At 37.2% G+C, this 21413-nt stretch overlaps 1 protein-coding gene across 9 annotated transcripts in view; it reads right to left on the reverse strand.

Moving 5' to 3' along the window:
• SPATS2 (spermatogenesis associated serine rich 2) overlaps window positions 1–21413 on the reverse strand; it is a 148261-nt gene that overhangs the window by 17692 nt on the left and 109156 nt on the right. For all 9 annotated transcript variants that reach the window (XM_081596690.1, XM_081596691.1, XM_081596698.1 and 6 more), the window contains 5 exons: window positions 16733–16841; window positions 15595–15644; window positions 8297–8558; window positions 6932–7111; window positions 4300–4435 (listed from right to left, as the gene is read on the reverse strand). In XM_081596690.1, the coding sequence (XP_081452816.1) occupies window positions 4300–4435; window positions 6932–7111; window positions 8297–8558; window positions 15595–15644; window positions 16733–16841 (737 nt within the window). The remainder of the gene's footprint in view (window positions 1–4299; window positions 4436–6931; window positions 7112–8296; window positions 8559–15594; window positions 15645–16732; window positions 16842–21413) is intronic.

Raw genomic sequence — 21413 nt, forward strand, 5'->3', positions numbered from 1 at the left:
GCTCAAATAAAAGGAAGTAACTTTTCTAAGGTGAATGAGGAATCAGCCAGGAAAAATTTCAGTCTTAAGCACAGGCTTATATTGACTTGATGTGTTGCAGAATCTCAAATTTCTTACCACTTTTCTCCTTTTAATAAGTACCTTTTGACTTTCAATAAAACAGAAACTTTATTTAAAAGGCAGGCTGAGTGTGTACCCTTTGCATTGACACATACTATGACAACCGCCCAAAATAGTTTACACACTCTAGCTTTATGTTCCACGTGATATCCTGCTCCTCAACAGACTTAGACTTTAAGTCAACTAGGAGCTCCAACGATGTGTCAGACAGATTTTATTAATTAATAAGAAAAGTAAACCTGAGTCTAGTGATGATTATTACTGGATCACCAATAAGGACAGATTTGACGTTTTACATCCTGGAAAGCTGCTGCTTTTACCTCCCCACAGGTAAATGTCAGCTTTCATTTGGCCCCAGTGTGAAAGCACTTATCCATATAATTCCTCTAGTGCCCAGTCATGTGTAATGTAATCTTACTGTTGCAAATTTGTTAGAACCCTTTTCTTTTCTTTTATACTATAACCAACACCAAAAATGGTTTCCTAAGTGACATTAACTCCAAGCTCTGGTTCAGTGCCAAAGGGAGTTAGCTCACCTGCCAATTATATCTTGAAGTAGCAACTACAAGGGGCATGGAAAAAAGCCAGTTTAAAAACCCAATCAGCCAGAGAGAAGGCTTTACACCAGCAGGAAAGTACAGGTAATCTCTTTCCTCAAGTTAAAGTGACCTGGTTGCTACACCTGCTAATCAATCCTAAATACACAGTTTCTAGGCAGGAAACCACTTCATTTGTCATTTATTAAAGGAGGCTCCCCCTGGCTGGGTTCCAAGTCAACAAGGACTCTGAAGTCTCTCTCCCGGAACTGTATTTCCTGGTTTAGGCTGGTTCTGAATGGAATCAGATCCTGTGGCTAAAGTAATCAGTAAACTAAACAATCGTGGATACTGGAGGCTTGTCAAGGCAAAGTTGTGATGCTCTACTCTTGGTTCTTTATTCTTAAGCCAATAATATCTGATATGATAATAATCCAGGGTAAAGGGCATGGGGCTCTCTCCCAAAGGGTCAGAAAGAGGAGAAATCAGTTACCTAGAAAAACTTCCAGGGGAAGTCAGAGTTTACTTAACGTGAATTTGGGAGAACTGGTTGGATTTAGATAAGTACAAAGATACAAGAGAGCATTACTAGGTTGGAAAAGTAGCATCAAGGAGTGTATGAAAGAGGAAATATGTATGTTAAATTCTGAGACAAGTAATCTGGCTAGAGTAAACATGTATATAAGAAAACAGAAGATTTGACAGTAAATTTTTAACTATAAAACCTGAAAGGGGAAACTTGGGATTCATGACAGCATGGGTGGATCAGCAGATGAATGATCTATTCTAAAGTACTTTTTGGTTCATGGATCATTCTACACTTTGGTAAAAGCTGCTGCTGCTGCTAAGTCGCTTCAGTCGTGTCTGACTCTGTGCGACCCCATAGACGGCAGCCCACCAGGCTCCGCCGTCCCTGGGATTCTCCAGGCAAGAATACTGGAGTGGGTTGCCATTTCCTTCTCCAGTGCATGAAAGGGAAAAGTGAAAGTGAAGTCGCTCAGTCATGTCCGACTCTTAGCGACCCCATGGACTGTAGCCTACCAGGCTCCTCCGTCCATGGGATTTTCCAAGCAAGAGTACTGGAGTGGGGTGCCATTGCCTTCTCCGAAAGCAGAGGTCAGCAACTTTCTGGAGGCTTTATTCTACCTCTCTGTTAATTCACTCCCTTCTTCAATTCCACAAAACAGAAGGACTGAGGCTACCCACTCTCCCTCTGTCTTTTGTCCACTGTGGCATGAAGTACCAGACTAAGTTTGTGAACAGAGACATGGTCGAATATGACCTCAGGGAACAGCTCCCAGACAAGCAAGAAAATGGATGGACGGTTGGGAGGAAGAGTGGTGTAGGTTCTCTATATTTATGAAAACTTCCTCTCACCTTTCAGATTCTTGAAAGTCTTACAAACAGGCAGTATGGACAGTCTCATATCCCCAAAAAACAACCTAGCTGCTTGTCTTCCTGTCATTTTACTTAATTTGGTCCTTTTTTTTTTTAAAGTCCATTATTAAATGAAAATACCTCCCCAAAGGAAATATGGTTTAAAAGTTAGTTACCACTTTAATATTTAATAGTTACAACAGCTTCAATGTTCTAGAAGAAAATCAGAATATATTTCTTCTCCCAAAGATTCTATAATCAAATATATTTGAGAAACAGCATAGTATAGCTCCCTCTTGTAAATTCAAAATGCATATTAGCATTAAGGCATCAAGAAGTCCAGTAGTAAAGAAAACTTAAGTATTTTCAAACCTCTTTAACTACTAAACCCTATTTCACCTACAGAACACATATTAATACATTTTAAGATATGATAATTTTTTAAAGCAAGTTTAAAAAACACAAAATTAAAATAAATCAATGATTAATAATAGGGCACAAAAGAGACCACCAGAGTGGGGTGCATTAGGAAGGATGAAAGGAGGTAGGAAAAGAAACATCTTTTCTACTTTACATTAATGTTGTTGTTGTTGTTCAATCACTCAGTCATGTCCGACTCTTTGTGACCCCATGGACTGTAGCACGCCAGGCTTCCCTGTCCATCACCAACTCCCAGAGCTTGCTTAAACTTATCTCCATCGAGTCAGTGATGCCATCCAACCATCTCATCCTCTGTCATCCCCTCCTCCTCCTGCCTTCAATCCTTCCCAGCATCAGGGTCTTTTCCAATGAGTCGGCTCTTCGCATCAGGTGGCCAAAGTATTGGAGTTTCAGCATCAGTCCTTCCAACAAATATTCAGGACTGATTTCCTTTAGGACTGACTGGTTGGATCTCCGTGCAGTCCAAGGGACTCTCAAGAGTCTTCTCCAACACCACAGTTCAAAAGCATAGATTCTTTGGTGCTCAGCCTTCTTTATGGTCCAGGTCTCATATCCATACATGACTACTAGGAACATCATAGCTTTGACTATACAGATCTTTGTTGGCAAATTAATGTCTCTGCTTTTTAGTACACTGTCTAGGTCTGTCATAGCTTTTCTTCCAAGGAGCAAGCATCTTTTAATTTCATGGCTGCAGTCAACATCTGCAGTGATTTTGGAGCCCAAGAAAATAAAGTCTGTCACTGTTTCCACTGTTACCCCATCTATTTGCCATGAAGTGATGGGATCAGATGCCATGATCTTAGTTTTTTGAATGTTGAGTTTTAAGCCAACTTTTTCACTCTCCTCTTTTACTTTCATCAAGAGGCTCTTTAGTTCCTCTTCACTTTCTGCCATAAGGGTGGTATTATTTGCATATCTGAGGTTTCATCCAGCCTGGCATTTTGCATGATGTACTCTGCATATAAGTTAAATAAGCAGGGTGACAATATACAGCCTTGATGTACTCCTTTCCCAATTTGGAACCAGTCCGTTGTTCTATGTCTGGTTCTAACTGTTGCTTCTTGACCCGCATACAAGTTTCTCAGGAGGCAGGTGAGAGACAGGCAGGTGAGATTCCCATCTCTTTTAAGAAGTTTCCACAGTTTGTTGTGATCCACGCAATCAAAGGCTTTAGCCTAGTCAATGAAGCAGAAGTAGATGTTTTTCTGGAATTCTCTTGCATTTTCTATGATCCAACGGATGTTGGCAATATGATCTCTGGTTCTTCTGCCTTTTCTAAATCCAGCTGGAACATCTGGAAGTTCTCAGTTCATGTACTGTTGAGGCCTAGCTTGGAGAATTTTTAGCATTACTTTGCTAGCATGTGAAATGAGTGCAACTGTGCCATAGTGTGAACATTCTTTGGCATTGCCTTTCTTTGGGATTGGAATGAAAACTGACCTTTTCCAGTCCTGTGGCCACTGCTGAGTTTTCCAAATTTGCTGGCATATTGATTTGTTCAAAAACATCATGTCATGGGTTACAGGTTCCTGGTTTAAAAGACAGACCCTAATGTAAAGAAGCATGACCTACTCTATAATTATTTGTCCCTTTCCAAACAATATTAACCTTAGGTCCATTTCTAAAGCATGAGTTTCTTCTACCACTCATTCTCACACTGTGACCACAAACAGAATGAAGCAGAAAGCAAAATATAGCATGGGATTTTTAAGTCTTCCTCCACTATGTAGAGTAGTTAAGAGTTAAGAATTAAAGAACTTGGTGAATGGCTAACCAGCTTTATCATTTTCGTGCTATTGATACAAAATGCAACTTAACTTACCAGCTCTGCAATTCGGCAAAAGCTTGTTTCATTTTCTTAATAGAAGCATCCATCTCTTCTTTAACTACAACTCGATATCGTGCAAGAGACACTGTGCAGCGCTGGAGGTCTTTCACAGATTTTTCAATGTTAGAACCTTGGAAAGAACCCCAATAAAAAAAAAACATAGGTAACTTGCAAACTGGTAACTTGAAAGCATGTAGCATAACTAACATCTCATAACTAAGAATGCTTCCTAAATGGCCACCCTCAACAAAAGACTGAATTTTTCATAGATTCTTTTTTTAAGTATCCTGGCCAAGATGGAGTAATAGGAACTGGATTTACCTTTCTGTCTTAAAAAACTTCACACATACACAAAATATATGAAACAATGGTTTTCAGACAATGAGCAGTACTTCTTACCACCTTCCACAAGAACACAGAAACAAAAGAAGTGAGGCCTAAGACTGCCCCAACTTGCTGCCATAAGAGAGTTTCCAGGCTGCAATGCAAGGGGGAGAAATCCTAAGTTGAGTCTGCAAGTCTCCTTGAATTGAGGGGACAGAGTTGAGAGTTCAAAGAGCCCAAGATGGCTAGAATTCTCAGGGCAGAACAGTGGAGAGGAGAAAGCTACACAGCAATGAAAAAACTGTACAAAGATCCACAGAGGATTCTGAGTGCATGCGTGTGTAGAATCACCCAAAACAGGGAAAAGAACCACTAGAAAGGAGCAAGTGGAACAATCCTAAGAGCTCACCTAGACCAGGAATAGTCTATGTTCACACCAGCACAGTGGGGCACCAGGTGGAGTACTTAGAGGGGTACTGCCTCAGTAATTAGCTTGAGACTAACGGCTGCTCTATTTCTACTAACAAAGCTTAAGTAAGCAACCAGACTGTTTCCAAATAACAGTTTCAGAATAAATCACAAGAATATTTAAAGAAATACAAAAATATCTAGCAATCAACAAAGCAAAATTCACAATGTCTGGCATCCAATAAAAAAAATTACTAGAGGCAAAAAAATATGACTGATCTATAATGAAGGGAAAAATCAATTAACAGAAACAGGTGCAGAAATGACAAAGATGTAGAATAAAGTTGGTAAGGACATCAAAACAGCTAATATAATCAAACATCACATGTTCAAGAAGGCGGAGGAATAGTATAAGGAGAGAAGACATGGAAGATATTTAAAAAGATTTCAACAGAACCTCTGGAGGTGAAAAAAAAGATCAGAGATGAAAATACACTGAATTGGGTTAACAGCAGATTAAAAACTTAGAGAAAAAAGATTAATAAATTTGAAGACAGCAATTTTAGAAACTATCCATAATGAAATTAAACACAGAGAGAAAATAAAAGAAGAACCCAAAATGAAAAACTATTTGAGTAGGTACCAAATTTTCAAAACTCCCTACATAACAGGATTTAGTAGAATACAATTCACCATGTAGATATTACAAAACTGATAAAGTTCTCTCTTGATAGTACAGTTTGAATCATTATAAGTGGGTAAGTCAACACTGTAGATAAAGATGAAGCATATTTACCTACCCAACATATTTTAACCAGTTTCTGAGAATTCTATTATAACCTTTTCATATTCACCAATGTCAAAGTTTTAACTTGTAATTAGAATAATTTACCTACCCAACATATTTTAACCAGTTTCTGAGAATTCTATTATAACCTTTTGATATTCACCAATGTCAAAGTTTTAACTTGTAATTAGAATAACTGATCTAACAAATTAATAAAGTGCCAAGACACAGATTTTCAATCTTTAATTTAAATCCTTTCTCAACCCAATTTCTTTTAAAATCTACCTAAAAGTTTTCAAGCACTGTTTCTTTATTTTTGCTTGACGAAATACTCTCAGACTTGCCTTTCTGGACAAGTTGAGGGCTCTGTTAGAAAGATGAAAAAGGAGAGCCTCAATAATTAAATTTGGCTCATGCGGTATAAATAATTCAATACAGAGCTACAGGTTACAAGTGTCTTTTACATTTCTCTGTTTCATCTGTTCAGGTAAGTGGACTGCCATCCTTAAATAGACGATAGAAGGGCTATTATCTCTATCTAATTATTGGCTGATTATTTAAATAACTATTATAGTTAAAAAAAAAAACAGCAAATGGCTACCATCAATCAATGCTAAGTATTTACTTAAGAGAAAATGACCTTGTTTAAAGCTACAGTCTTATAGGTATTAGTAAAAGCATGAAGTTGAAAAGAGAAATTAAAATATTTCTTCAAAATATCATTTCAGAGATGGCAAAGCTTTTTACTGTTGAATCAACCAGGAGTTAAAAATTAAGGAAATAGCACAGACATGTTGCAGTAAAGCGCATAAAACGAAGGTTAATGTTAGCAGAAACGACATGTTAGCCGCAGAGTTTGACCCTCATTCACAAAAAAGGATCACTATTGTTGTCTCAAGACTGTATGGCATTACACTACTATCAGACTCCACCTGTGTACACAAAACTGGGGAAATGGTGGATCGTCATGGATAGTCACTGACTGGAAATATATTACCTGCTGCCCGTTCTGAAACCTTATCTATGAGAACAAAGAGATAATTTGCCCTCTTTAGCTAAAAACACATATTCTTTTTGCTTTCTCTCAAAGGGAGATCTTTGATTTACCAAGCTTTTTGTTGGTGGAAGAGAGGGGAACATCTCCCATGCTTAGATTTGAAAGCTGAGGTCCTACAGTATTTCTTGAGAGAGACTTGGCAGCGTTCCTATTTTGTTGAGAATTCTGAGTAGCGTGCACAGTCAAAGATCTGGACTCAAAATCAGAGACACCATTCTCCAGCATGGATCCTGTCAAATAAAGAGGCCAGTATTTTAGAATAGAGTTTAGGGGTAAATCAAGGAGTCTTTAAGTACACATGAAGTAAAAAGGTAAAACTGCAGCAAAACGATGCCTCTTAAAAAGGTTGTGAATAGAATCAACTGACAAAACAGGACAAAGAGCAGAGTCAGTGAGGCTGTGAGTATCATTTGGCTTAGCTCAAGGAGGCACACTAACTGAAGAGGAGGATTCTTCGTTAACCCATCTCCAGACAGGCTACCTGTCATTCCCTGTACCTTGTTAACTTCCTTGCAGTTCTGGGCACAAGGAAGTGAAGAGTCAATATCACCACCTTCTGACAAGCTTCTGTTAAGTTACGCTGAGGAAAAGATTTCTACACTGTCCCAGGGAAAGAAAGAAGAGTTTTAAAAGCTTTAGGAAAGGGAAAGGGCAAAGAGTTAGGAAATAAAGGAAAGCTAATTCAGAAAAAAATAGAAGCCATTGACTATCTTTGGTTTGTTTGAGGTGCTATGTTTTTTTCTAAGTCTTTGTATGTGCGTGTATGTGCTCGAACTAATCAATAAAAAAATATCTGAAACATACAGCATAATTTAAAAAATGGCATTACATTTAGAAAGCCAGCAGCAACAGAGCAAGGGGAACTGAATTAACAAAAAGCCTATTTTTAAAAATATATTCCCAATATCTTTCCAGTACTCATCAAAACGGTTAATGAAAAATGTACAAGCTATCTGAATAATCTTAATTCTTTATTAAAAAACAAATGTGAGATTATAAAAACCAACAGTCTACTTCTAATGAAAGCCATGGGATTATAGTTATGCTTATATATTATTTACTGTGTTGAGTCTTGGAATATTAACATCAATATCAACTCATGATCATCATTTCCTTTAATAAATGTGCAGTTAAAAAACATCTAAGGTCACCTTCTGTAATCTCTAAGTATTACAGAACTATTAAATTAGAAGATTTCCACAAGGCTGATTAAGACCAAAATTAAAATATGAAACAATGGAATAAGAATTATATTTTTCTAGGCCTTTGATAATTACCAAATGCGACTCTTTCACATAAGAAGTAACAAAATTAAAAAACTAACTAGATTTAATTTATTGATTGCTTTCTCAGCCAAGAAGCCCCTGTATTTTTCAGTAGAATGGAACTTTCCAAGGACCTGTTAATATACTCACCTTTTCTATCCAGCATTTCTGATGTGGCAGACTCAGGATCCTCCAGTTCTCTGGCTTCTATTGAAAGTGTCTCCATACCTTCACTGAGTGAGTCCACAGACTCGGTATCATTGATGGCACCGTTGACATGATAACCATTAACACCACCTTTCTCTGAGGAGGGCGCAGATTGTTCCTCTTGAGTGGAAGCCGATTTATTGGAATCTGGGATACTGTTACTTGGTTCTGCTGCAGGTTTTGGCTTGCTTTTCTTCTTTTTGTTCTAATGGTTATTAAAGATTTGAAAAAAAGAAAAGAAAAAGAAGACCCCAACAATCCAGAGAGGTAACGCCAGCTACCCAAAGGCAACCAATGTTACCAATTTCTCATTTGCTCTTCCAGAAACTGAATATCTTTTTGTATATGTTGAACCACTGACTAAAATAACTATGTAAAATACTTTAGATAAACTCAAACACATAAAAATAAAACAGCAAAGCGTGACAAAACCCACTATAAGAAAAATTGAAAGATAAACTACAAAATGTGAGAAAAATATGTGTAATATATACAAAGAAATAAATAGAGAGAGCTCTTAAACAAACAAAATTATAATCCAATAGAAAAACTGGTGTAGCTATAAACATGGGATGAAGTGAAACTTCAGTTTAATAAAGATAAATTAAATCTGCACTGCAGAGGATTTTGCATCAGAAATCTGTCTCCTCACCTAGACAACAATTACACTGGCAGAATCTGTCTAACTATTTTGGAACTCTGGAGTCTATTGAAGGCTTATAATTTCCAGGAGAAGACTTGGATGATAAATTGCGGTTAATTTCAGTCAACTTCAGTTCTGAGCACAGTAGCAAATACTCACCCTCCACCCCCAGTTAGGGAACAGGCAGCCGTGCACCTGTTCTTAGAGCAGCTGCCACATAGCTTGCTGGAGTCAGGGTAGGCAAAATGGACCCTGTCCTCCAAATATCTGGGAGCTGTGTCGCGGTCACTGACTGCTACCTTTCACTACAAAGGTATAGACAGAGGCAGGCAGCCACTGATGCTGCACCTCCTCCCACTGTTGCAAGCCCCTCCCCCTTTGTTGAAGTTTAATTCCTTTAGGGGAATTAAAGTGGTGGTGCCCTTCTTCCCCACTTCATTTTTCTTTATTCCCTTTCGGGAGACAGACATCAAAGACTAGCACATTCAAAAACAACTGTATATACAGAAAAAAATTGAAAGCAATTATGCATGCCCAGGGAAAAGCACAGACAAGATCTGAGAAGACCTTAAGTTTACACCTTAGGCTTGGTCCTTTTGACCCTTGGTACAAAAACAGCTTACAACAATTTTAAAATATAGTGATAACAAAAAACAGCAAACCTGGAGAAAGAAGGAGAATATGGTTTCCAGAGTTATCAAATTATTAGATTCAAATGTCTAGCTTTCAACAAAAAAAATCACAAAGAACACAAAAAAATAAGAAAGTATGGCCAATACAAAGGAAAAGAATAAATCAATAGAAACTTCCCCTGAGAAAGACTTGTTGGGAGATATATTAAAAGCCTTTATTTTTTCCATCCAAAGATTAATTTTAATTATGTAAACATGGATTCTTAATATGTTCCTAACTAACAGTTTCCATAAGTAGGATTTTTTTTACTCAAATGCCTAGTGCCTTTTTGGGCTTCCCTGGTGTTTCAGTGGTAAAGAATCCACCTGCCAACATAGGAGATATGATCTCTGGTCCAGGAAGATCCCACATGCTATGGAGCAACTAAGCCTGTGCACCCCAACTGCTGAGCCTGTGCTCTAGAGCCTGGGAGCCGCTAGCTACTGAGCCCACATGCTGCAACTACTGAAGCCCATGTGCCTAGAGCCTGTGTTTCACAACAAGAGAAGTTACTGCAATGAGAAGCCTGCACAATGCAACTAGTCCCTGCTAGCTGCAGAGTACAAAAGAGCACAAAGGAGAGTAGTCCCTGGTTTGCGCAACCAGAGACAAGCCCATGCAGCAACAAAAATTCAGTGCAACCAAACCCCACCCCTCAAAAACGAAAACAAAAAAGCTGCCTTAAAGATGTTCAAAGAACTAAAGGAAAATGTTGGGAAGGTCAAGCAAACAAAGTACAAACAAAATGGAAATATTAATTAAGAGATAGAGAAAGAAACTAAATCTAAAAAAGAAATAAAAAATGAAATTCTGGAGCTGAAAAGTATAGTAACTTAAATTTTTTTTTAAGTCACTGAAGGGATTCAAAGGGAGATCTGAGAAGTCAGAAGAAAGAACTAGTAGGTTTGAAGATAGCACAACTGAAATTATTGAGTTTGAGGAAGAGAAAAAAAGACTGAAGAAAAGTGAAGAGCCTAAGGGACCTCTGGGGCTCCATCAAGCAAACCAACATATGCGTTGTATAAACTGGAGAAGGAGAGGAGAGAAAGAGAAGAAAGAATGTATGAAGAAATAATGGCTGAAAGCTTTCCAAATTTGATGAAAGACATGACTATAAACATCCAAGAAGCTTAACAACCTCCAAGAGACGATGAAACACGTTGTAACCAAACTTCCAAAGGATAAAGAAAGAATCTAGAAAGCAGCAAGAGAGAAGTTACTTATCACACACAAGAGATCATCAAAGAGATTAGCAGATTTCTCATCAGAAACATAGGAGGCCAGAAGGCAGTAGGCAGATATATTCCAAGTGCTAAAAGGAAAAAAAACAAAACAAAAAACCCATCAACCAAGAATCCTCTATGTAGCAAAACTGTCTTTCAAAACTGAGGGATAAATTAAGACATTCCCAGCTAAACAAAGAGGAGGGAGTTCATGACTACCAGACCTGCCCCGCCAGAAACGCTCAAGGGAGGCCTGTAACATGAAGTGAAAGAACACTAGATGGTAGTCTGAAGGCATACAGGGAAATAAAGAACTTGACAGAGGTAAAATACATGCGCAATTACAAAAGCTAGTAGTATTATAACAATGGTTTGTAACTGTACTTTTTGTTTTCTACATGATTTAGAAGACTAATACAACAAAACCAAAAGCTGATTCTTCATAAAAACAAAGTTGACAAACCTTTAGCTAGATGGATTAAAAAAAAGTGAGAAGACTCAAATTATTAAAATAAGAAATGAAAGTGGGTACATTACTATTGATTATAAGAGAATATTATGAACAATCATACACCAACAAATTGTATAACATAGATGAAATTCTTCAAATTCCTAGAAACACAAAACCTACCAATACTGTCATGAAGAAATAGAAAATCTAACTAGTTAGGAGACTGAATCACGAATCAAAAATCTCCCCACAAAGAAAAGCCCTTGCTTCACTAGTGAATTCTACCAAACATTTACTCTTGCCAAACTTAAAAAAAAAAAAAAAAAAAGCTGCTGAAGAGAAGGGAACAATATCTAACTCACTCTATGAGATCAGCATTACCCTGATACTTAAAGACACTAGATGAAAACTACAAAGCAATATCCCTTATGAACACTGATGCAAAAATTCTCAAAACAGTACCAAACCAAATTTAGCAAGATATTAGAATAATTATACACCATGACCAAACAGGATTTATTCCCTGAATGCAAGAATGGTTCAACTTAAGAAAATTGATCAATGTAATACACCATATTAACATAAAGAAGGGGAAAAAAGCCACATGATCATCTTAATTGATGCAGAAAAAACATGTGACAAAATTCAAATATCCTTTCATGATAAAAACCCTAAAAAAAAACACTAGGACTAGAAGGAAACTACTTCAACATAATAAAAGACACACATGAAAAACCCACAGGGAACAATGGTCAAGGAGGAGAGCTTTTCCTCAAAGATCAGGAACAAGGCAAGGAGGCCCACTTTTGCCATTTCTATTCAGCACAGTACTGAAAGTTGTAGCCAGTGCAATTAAGAAAGAAAAAGAAATAAAAGGCATCCAAGCAGGAAAGGAAAAAGTAAAACATGTTTGCAAAAGATATGATCTTATATATAGAAAACTTTCAAGATTATACACACACACACACACACACAGAACAATTCAGCAAAGCAGCAGGATATAGTCAACACACACAAATCAGTTGTACTTCTATACATGAACAACCTGAAAAGTAAATTATAAAATAATTCAATTTATAATACTATAACTAAATAGAAACACATTATATATTTATGAATTAGAAGATTCAATATTAAAATGTCAATACTACCCAAAGTGATCTATAGATTCAATGCAATCCATATCAAAATCCCAATGATATTTTTTGCAGAGACAGAAAAACCCATCTTAAAATTCATATGCACTCTCAAGGGACCAAAACAATCTTGAAAAAAGGATTAGTGATTATCATACTAAATGAAGTAAGTCAGACAGAGAAGGACAAATATCATATGATATCACTTATATGTGTAATCTAAAAAAAAAAGGACATAAACGAATTTATTTACAGAAGAAAAGCAGACTCACAGACATAGAAAACAAGCTTATGGTCACCAAAAGGGAACAGGGCTGCGAAGGGAGGGATAAATTGTATGTTTGGACTAAAATATACACACTATTATATATGAAAAGATAACCAACAAAGACCTGCTGTTGGGGACTATATCAGTATCTTCTAATAACCTACAATGGGCTTCCCTTGTGGCTCAGCTGGTACAATGGAAAAGAATCTAAAAAAATTTATGTATATGTATGTGTGTGTGTGTATAACTGAATCACTCTACTGTACCCCTGAAATTAACACAACATTGTAAATCAACATTTCAATGAAAAGTTTAAAGAAAAAGAGGAACAAAACAGGGAGACTCATACAACTTGATTTCAAAACTTACTACAAAGCTACACTAATCAAAACAGTGTGGTACTAGTGTAAAGACAGATGTATAAGGGACTTGTCTGGTGGCCCGTGGTTAAGATTTTGCTTCCACTGTGGAGGGTAGGGGTTTGATCCCTGGTCAGGGAACTAAGATCCCACAAGCCATGCAGGGTGACCAAAAAACTTACAAAAGACAAACACAGAGACAATGAAATAGAATAAACAGCCCAGAAGTGAACTCTCACATATATGGCTAAATGATTTTTGCCAAAACTACTCAATGGGGAAAGGACAGTCTTTTCAACAAATAATGCTGGAAAAACTGGAATCTCTACATATAAAAGAATAAAGTTGGACTTTAACCTGAAACATAACACCAAAATTAACTCAAAATGGATCAAACTTAAATTTAAGACCTAAATTAACAAAACTTAGAAGAAAATGATATAGGACAAAAGCTTCATGATATTGGATTTGGTAAGGATTTCTTAGAGATGACACCAAAGGCACAGTTAACAAAGAAAAACACAGACAAACTGGACTTCATGAGAAAGAAGACAATCCACAGAATGTGAGAAACTATTTGCAATCATATATCCGGTAAAGGATTTCTCCTCTCCACAATTCTTATTTCTCCTTTTCTTAATTACTTTCTCCCATGTGAGCTGGCTAAGCTTTCATGCCACTGTCCTATGCATGTAACACCTATCCCCAGTAATCGTTCATGATCATATCCTATTGAACTAACCCCAACAGTTAACTGGATGCGATTTGGGTATTTGGGATTGCCAAACTGAAGCCATTTTTCTTTCTCCAAATTTTAAGAAATGTATGTATCTCCAACACATACTTCCCCAGCTTTGTGCACATATTACATTACTAATAACCTATTATCCTTGGCCAATAAATTAATAAACCAGAATACGCACAATTACTTAGGTTTGGTGAAAGCAATGGGAAGAAATTAAGCAAATAATCAAAGCAACAGGTATGGAGAGCTTCAGGGGAATCTGTGGTAGTATTAAGTTCTTAGAAAAAGTTCTCAAGGGTCATTGGAGCCAAGCCTGTTTTCTTTTTTTTTCCCAAGTCTGGTTTAATCAAGACTTAGCAGAACTCCTAATGAAGTGATTTAGAGTCATCAAGAAAGCATTCCAGAACTCCAGCACTAACCTAATATAGACCCCAAAGAGATTTCATAGAGATACTTGATTCAAATTCACACTTCAAGCACTTCCTAAAGGAACTAGATTTAGTGTAAAGAGCTATGGGAAGCACGTTGAGGTTAGCTAGTATCCTTCGGGGAAAGCATTTTCGGTTTCAAGTGGATAAGGAGAACTGATATGTTAGATATTGTATTAAACACTTGCGGAGACATTACTTTGCCAACAAAGATCCATCTAGTCAAAGCTATGGTTTTTTTCAGTAGCCATGTATGGATGTGAGAGTTGGACTATAAGGAAAGCTGAGCGCCAAAGAATTGATGCTTTTGAACTGTGGTGTTGGAGAAGACTCTTGAGAGTCCCTTGGACTGCAAGGAGATCCAACCAGTCCATCCTAAAGGAAATCAGTCCTGAATATTCGTTGGAAGGACTGATGTTGAAGCTGAAACTCCAATATTTGGCCACCTGATGTGAAGAACTGACTCATTTGAAAAGACTCTGATGCTGGGAAAGGTTGAAAGCGGGAGGAGAAGGGGACAACAGAGGATGAGACAGTTGGATGGCATCACCGACTCGATGGACATGAGTTTGAGGTAAGCTCCGGGAGTTGGTGATGGACTGGGAAGCCTGGCGTGCTGCAGCCCATGGGGTTGCAAAGAGTTGGACACGACTGAGCGACTGAACTGAACTGAAATACTTGCAGTTGTCAATATTATTTTCCTATTTTAGAGACGAGAAAACTAAGGCTTACTAGAGTTAAACAATATTCCCAGGAAATAAAACCAGTAAGTAGTAGAATAGGATATAAATCCAGTTTTGACAGATTTCACAGTCCAAGTGCCTTCTATTATCTTCTAATATCTCCCTGAACTAGACCATCAGACCCCTCTGCATAGCTAACAGTAGCAAAGCCTCTCTTTAGGCTTTAAACTAAAGCTCATTAATATCAGAGATTATAACACAAGTGGTCTGACTTCAAAATCTGAACTATTTTAACTGATGTATGATATGAATGATGTTGAAAACCACTGGAATAGATCACTTTCTCTAGAGGAGCTATGCTGTCCTTGACATGCTCTCTTGTTTCATCCCTGCCTAATATTAATACACTCTCTGCAACTGCAATGGCAGAGTAATTCTGCTTCCTGCCTGAAATCACATGGAGGAGACTGTGGTACTCTATGTACATAGCAGTGTTACAATGTCCTGGAAGAAAACTTTTCTTAGCTAGGTAAACTGAAGGTGCATATGTAAATCTTTCAATATTTCTGCAGAACTCAATTTTTTAATAATACAAATACTGATATCATACTTTTAAATTTAATTCATTTTTACCTTTTTCTTGCCTGTTACTGTCCATTCTTTGAGTACTTCACTGGCACTACCTGTAAGAGAAACCAATCACAGATTTTTTTCTCCCACCACAGGCATGCTCAAGCAGGAATTAGTGTCCCTGAATCGGTAAGTGCTGGAAAGTCTCCCTCTCCCAATAGGAAAAGTGATGGTTCAGGTATCTAAGCTAATGTAATGAGATAATCATACACTTACCTTTTAGAATACCTGCCCATTTAGATCCCCCTTCTCCATTTAATTTCTTCAGTAAGTTCTTCCAGGAAGAGACTAATGTAGCCTGACCATTTTGAAGCTTCTTTTATGTATGTAGCTTTGACCAAATACAAAGATGACTGGTTTCAGCCCAAGTATGGTGTCCCCTCTCCTCCAGAAGATTACACACCACCTGGTTACATTGTTTCAGAGAGAACTGTCTACCACCCTAGACCCAAATACTAACATTATAAAAAAAATATGATGATAAAGAAAAATCTTACAGTATTTTGATCTGTTTATTCTATACTGGCAAATTCAGAAAAGTAGAAAGAGAGACAACTATTTTGACATCACTGTCGTTGTTCAATGAAAGAGACAGCTTCAGACAGTTTTTCCCAAACAAATTATGTGGAAAGAATTTTGCAAAATGCTCCTCAACTCCATAAAATCAGAAGGTTTGACTAAGCATACCATTTTTTGTATGGTAGATAAGGAAACTCAAACCCATATATTTAAATCACTTGTCAGAGCCTGAAAAAGAATACTGAGTCCCTAAATCCGCCATCTGTAGCTGAGCCACTGGACCACTACTCTGTCATTGCTTCTTAAATTCTTATTCAACCCAACTCCAATCAAGTCCCTTATATCACTGGCTACCTAATTTCTTCTTAACTGTCATTAGAAAACGTTCTGAATAAAATGATGGAGTCTTCTCTGCTTGTCTCTTATTCCAGGTATCATATAGCTTATGAATGAATTACTTCTAGGGCTGAAATAAGGAGCTTTAAAAGATATCTTTAAAAATTGCACAGGGCCTGCTATATCATCTATAAAATATCAGACTGCCGAATAAATGTTATAGAAATATGAAGCAACTTCTAGCTGAACAAATATGAACTTAATAAAAATATTGAGCTAGGGTTACCTTCCATGAATGCTTGTACTGTTTTGTCCACACAATTATCGAAGTGTTGCAAAACCAGGATAATTTCATTGTTACTCTTATTGGGAACTATTGCACGCACTGCATTTATCTGAAAAAGAAGATAAGGTCATTTAATTCTAATATTAGTAGAACAGTTGGAAACTGAGGTCTATTACAGAGAATAACAGTAAGGGTACCATTTCATCTTTAACAAGGTGTATCACATCACTTTAGCATCAGCGAGAGTGCATACAACCATCTCACTGGGATGATTAATAGATGAATGATGCCAGCACATAAAAATTAACTTTAAAACTTAGAAAAAGCAGAACATTTCCAGAAACAGAAGATTTGTGCCAGATCTTATTTCAGGGTGGTTTAATTCAGGTATCAGGTATTAATTTATCATCAACATTTCCTCATTTTTAGCATACTATAGAGAAAGAAGCAAAGTTTAACAAACCACCAGAATAAACCACCAATAATAACTCAGATTTTTGTATAGCATTTTTTAAACATTTATTTCATATCATTTAATTGTATAATAATGCTATAAATATCATTTAAATTATTATAAACTATTTCAGGTGTATAAAACATAATGAACACTCACTATGATAGCCAGTTTAATAAAATAAAATATATGCAATTGAAGTGCGCATGAAGCTTCTCATAAATCCCCTTTTCCTCCTCTCCACAGAGATTTCTACCTTGAATTTGCTGTTATTTCGATATTTGTTTTTGTACTTTTATGATGTATGTCTGTATCCAAGGGTAAGACATATTATTGTTTGCATTACATATCATATCATACATATCTATATTTAATTTGCTTTTTCATGTAACGCTTTTTAGATTTTTCATGTTGATAAATGCATCTCATTATTATTTATCAGGAATTTATTTTAACTGATAAATAGCATTTCCATTGTGTGAATATAGCCACTTTAATCATTTTTCTGTTGATAGACATTGACATTCTTTCCAGTGTTTGGCTACTGTGAAAAATGCCATAGTAAATATTCCTATGCTTATGCTTATTTACTGAATGCTTATGATAATGCTTAGCAAATTGTTAAAAAAAAAGAAAACAAGTCTTCAGTGAACAGTGAGAGGATGTCTCTATTGTATATATAATCACTAGCAGAATTTCTGAACAGTTCAGTTCAGTTGCTCAGTCGTGTCCAACTCTTTGTGACCCAATGGACTACAGCACGCCAGGCCTCCCTGTCCATCACCAACTCCCGGAGTTTACTCAAGTCCATTGAGACAGTGATGCCATCCACCATCTCATCCTCTTGTCATCTCCTTCTCCTCACACCTTCAATCTTTCCCAGCATCAGGGTCTTTTCAAATGAATCAGTTCTTCGCATCAGGTGGCCAAGTATTGGAGTTTCAGCTTCAACATCAGTCCTTCCAATGAAGATTCAGGACTGATTTCCTTTAGGATGGACTGGTTGGATCTCCTTGCAGTCCAAGGGACTCTCAAGAGTCTTCTCCAACACCACAGTTCAAAAGCATCAATTCTGCGGCACTCAGCTTTCTTTATAGTCAAACTCCCACATCCATACATGACCACTGAAAAAACCACAGCTTTGACTAGATGGACCTTTGCTGGCAAAGTAACGTCTCTGCTTTTTAATATGCTGTCTAGGTTGGTCATAGCTTTTTTCCAAGGAGTAAGTGTCTTTTAATTTCATGGCTGCATTCACCATCTGCAGTGATTTTGGAGCCCCAAAAAATAAAGTCTGTCACTGTTTCCACTGTTTCCCCATCTATTTGCCATGAAGTGATGGGACTAGATGCCATGATCCTAGTTTTCTGAATGTTGAGTTTAAAGCCAACTTTTTCATTCTCCTCTTTCACTTTCATCAAGAGACTCTTTAGTTCTTCTTCGCTTTCTGCCATAAGGGTGGTGTCATCTGCATATCTGAGGTTACTGATATTTCTCCTGGCAATCTTGATTCCAGTTTGTGCTTCATCCAGCCCAGCGTTTCTCATGATGTCCTCTGCATATAAGTTAAATAAGCAGGGTGACAATCTACAGCCTTGATGTACTCCTTTCCCAATTTGGAACCAGTCTGTTGTTCCATGTCCAGTTCTAACTGTTGCTTCCTGACCTGCATACAGATTTCTTAAGAGGCAGGTCAGGTGGTCTGGTATTCCCATTTCTTTCAGAATTTTCCAGGGTTTGTTGTGATCCACACAGTCAAAGGCTTTGGCATAGTCAATAAAACAGGAGTAGATGTTTTTCTGGAACTCTCTTGCTTTTTCGATGATCCAACGGATGTTGGCAATTTGACCTCTGGTTCCTCTGCCTTTTCTAAAACCAGCTTGAACATACGGAAGTTCATGGTTCACGTAGTGTTGAAGCCTGGCTTGGAGAATTTTGAGCATTACTTTGCTAGTGTGTGAGATGAGTGCAACTGTGTGGTAGTTTGAGCATTCTTTGGCATTGCCTTTCTTTGGGACTGGAATGAAAACTGACCTTTTCCAGTCCTGTGGCCACCGCACTGCTGAGTTTTCCAAAGTTGATGGCATAGTGAGTGCAGCACTTTCATAGCACCATCTTTTAGGATCTGAAATAGCTCAACTGGAATTCCATCACCTCCACTAGCTTTGTTCGTACTGATGCTTCCTAAGCACCACTTGACTTCGCATTTCAGGATGTCTCGCTCTAGGTGAGTGATCATACCATTGTGATTATCCAGACCATTAAGACCTTTTTTGTATAGTTCTTCATATATTCTTGCCACTTCTTCTTAATATCTTCCGCTTCTGTTAGATCCATACCATTTCTGTCCTTTATTGTGCCCATCTTTGCAAGAAATGTTCCCTTGGTATCTATAATTTTCTTGAAGAGATCTCTAGTCTTTCCCTTTCTATGGTTTTCCTCTATTTCTTTACACTGATCACTGAGGAAGGCTTTCTTATCTCTCCTTGCTATTCTTTGGAACTCTGCATTCAAATGGGTATATCTGTCCTTTTCTCCTTTGCCTTTTGCTTCTCTTCTTTTCACAGCTATTTGTAAGGCCTCCTCAGACAACCATTTTGCCTTTTTGCATTTCTTTTTCTTAGGGATGGTCTTGATCACTGCCTCCTGTACAATGTCACGAACCTCCATCCATAGTTCTTCAGGTACTCTGTCTATAAAATCTAATCCCTTGAATCTATTTCTCACTTCTGCTGTATAATCGTAAGGGATTTGATTTAGTTCATACCTGAATGGTCTAGTGGTTTTCCCTACTTTCTTCAATTTAAGTCTGAATTTGGCAATAAGGAGTTCATGATCTGAGCCATAGTCAGCTCCCAGTCTTGTTTTTGCTGACTATATAGAGCTTCTCCATCTTTGGCTACAAAGAATATAATCAATCTGATTTCAGTATTGACCATCTGGTGATGTCCATGTGTAAAGTCTTCTCTTGTGTTGTTGGAAGAGGGTGTTTGCTATGACCAGTACCTTCTCTTGGCAAAACTCTGAACAGTAGTGAATCTAAAAATTCATTAGAAATGCCAAATTTCCCTTCAAAACGAATATGCCAACTTTGTCAGTTATCCCTAAAGTATTTTGTATCTTTTGAGGTTAAAAATATACACTTTAGGGATTTCCCTGGTGGTCCAGTGGCTAGGACTCTGCGCTCCCAGTGCAGGGGGTCTGGGTTCGATCCCTGGTTGGGGAACTAGGTCCCACATACTGCAGCTAAAGGTCCCATGAGCCACAACTAAGACCCAGCACAGCCAAATAAATAATTTAAAATAGATATATACACTTTACAATAACTGCATATTCTCTTTTCATTTTTGTATGTCAATTTTATATCCAGTTATTTTGATGACTTCATTATTCCTAATAATTTGTTGCTTTCTTGGTTATTCTATGTAGATAATTCTATTATCTATAATAACAGCAGTGTTTTCCCCCTTCCTTTTTATTCTTTATAATCTTCATTTCTTGTCTTACTGGATAATGTGAAATTGGTTATTTCTTTAAGAAGATCCATTTTTTTTGGTAGGGAGTGGTAGTTAGAAACCAAGATCTAAGAGCTAGGTGTGTTTATTGCTATTAGGTTGGTGTAAAAGTAATTGTGGTCTTGCGTTGCTGAGCTTTGCCTCTCAAATAAATGTGGTTATGTTATACATCATTTTAATGCACATTTCTTGCTTTTTTTTTTTTTTTGCTAATGACTTATTACTTGCTGTTTATTTTATATTTATTTTAGACTAGGGAAATGATGTTAAGACAAAAAGCAAATTCAAGCAATTTTCTTATTTGAGTTCAAAACGGGTCGTAAAGCAGTGGAGACAATTTGAATATCATCAATGCATTAGCCCAGAAACTGCTAACGAACGTTTAGTGCAGTGGTGCTTCAAGAAGTTTTGTAAAGGAGAGGAGAGCCTTGAAGATGAGGAGCAGAGTGGCTGGCAATTGCAAATTGACAACGACCAAATGAGAGGATCATCAAAGCTGATTCTCTTTCAGCTACATGAGAAGTTGCTGAAGAACTCAACACTGACCATTCTATGGTCATTTTGCATTAGAAGCAAATTGGAAAGGTGAAGAAGCTTGCTAAGTGGGTACCTCATGAACTGATAGCAAATCAAAAAAAACATTGATTTGAAGTGTCATCCTCTTTCACTGTGTAACAACCATTTCTCGAATGGATTGTGATGGGCGCCAGAA

Source organism: Giraffa tippelskirchi, chromosome 4 (assembly GCF_054371585.1).
Source record: "Giraffa tippelskirchi isolate mGirTip1 chromosome 4, T2T-mGirTip1v1.2.pri, whole genome shotgun sequence".
In the NCBI taxonomy this organism is placed as follows: Eukaryota; Metazoa; Chordata; class Mammalia; order Artiodactyla; family Giraffidae; genus Giraffa; species Giraffa tippelskirchi.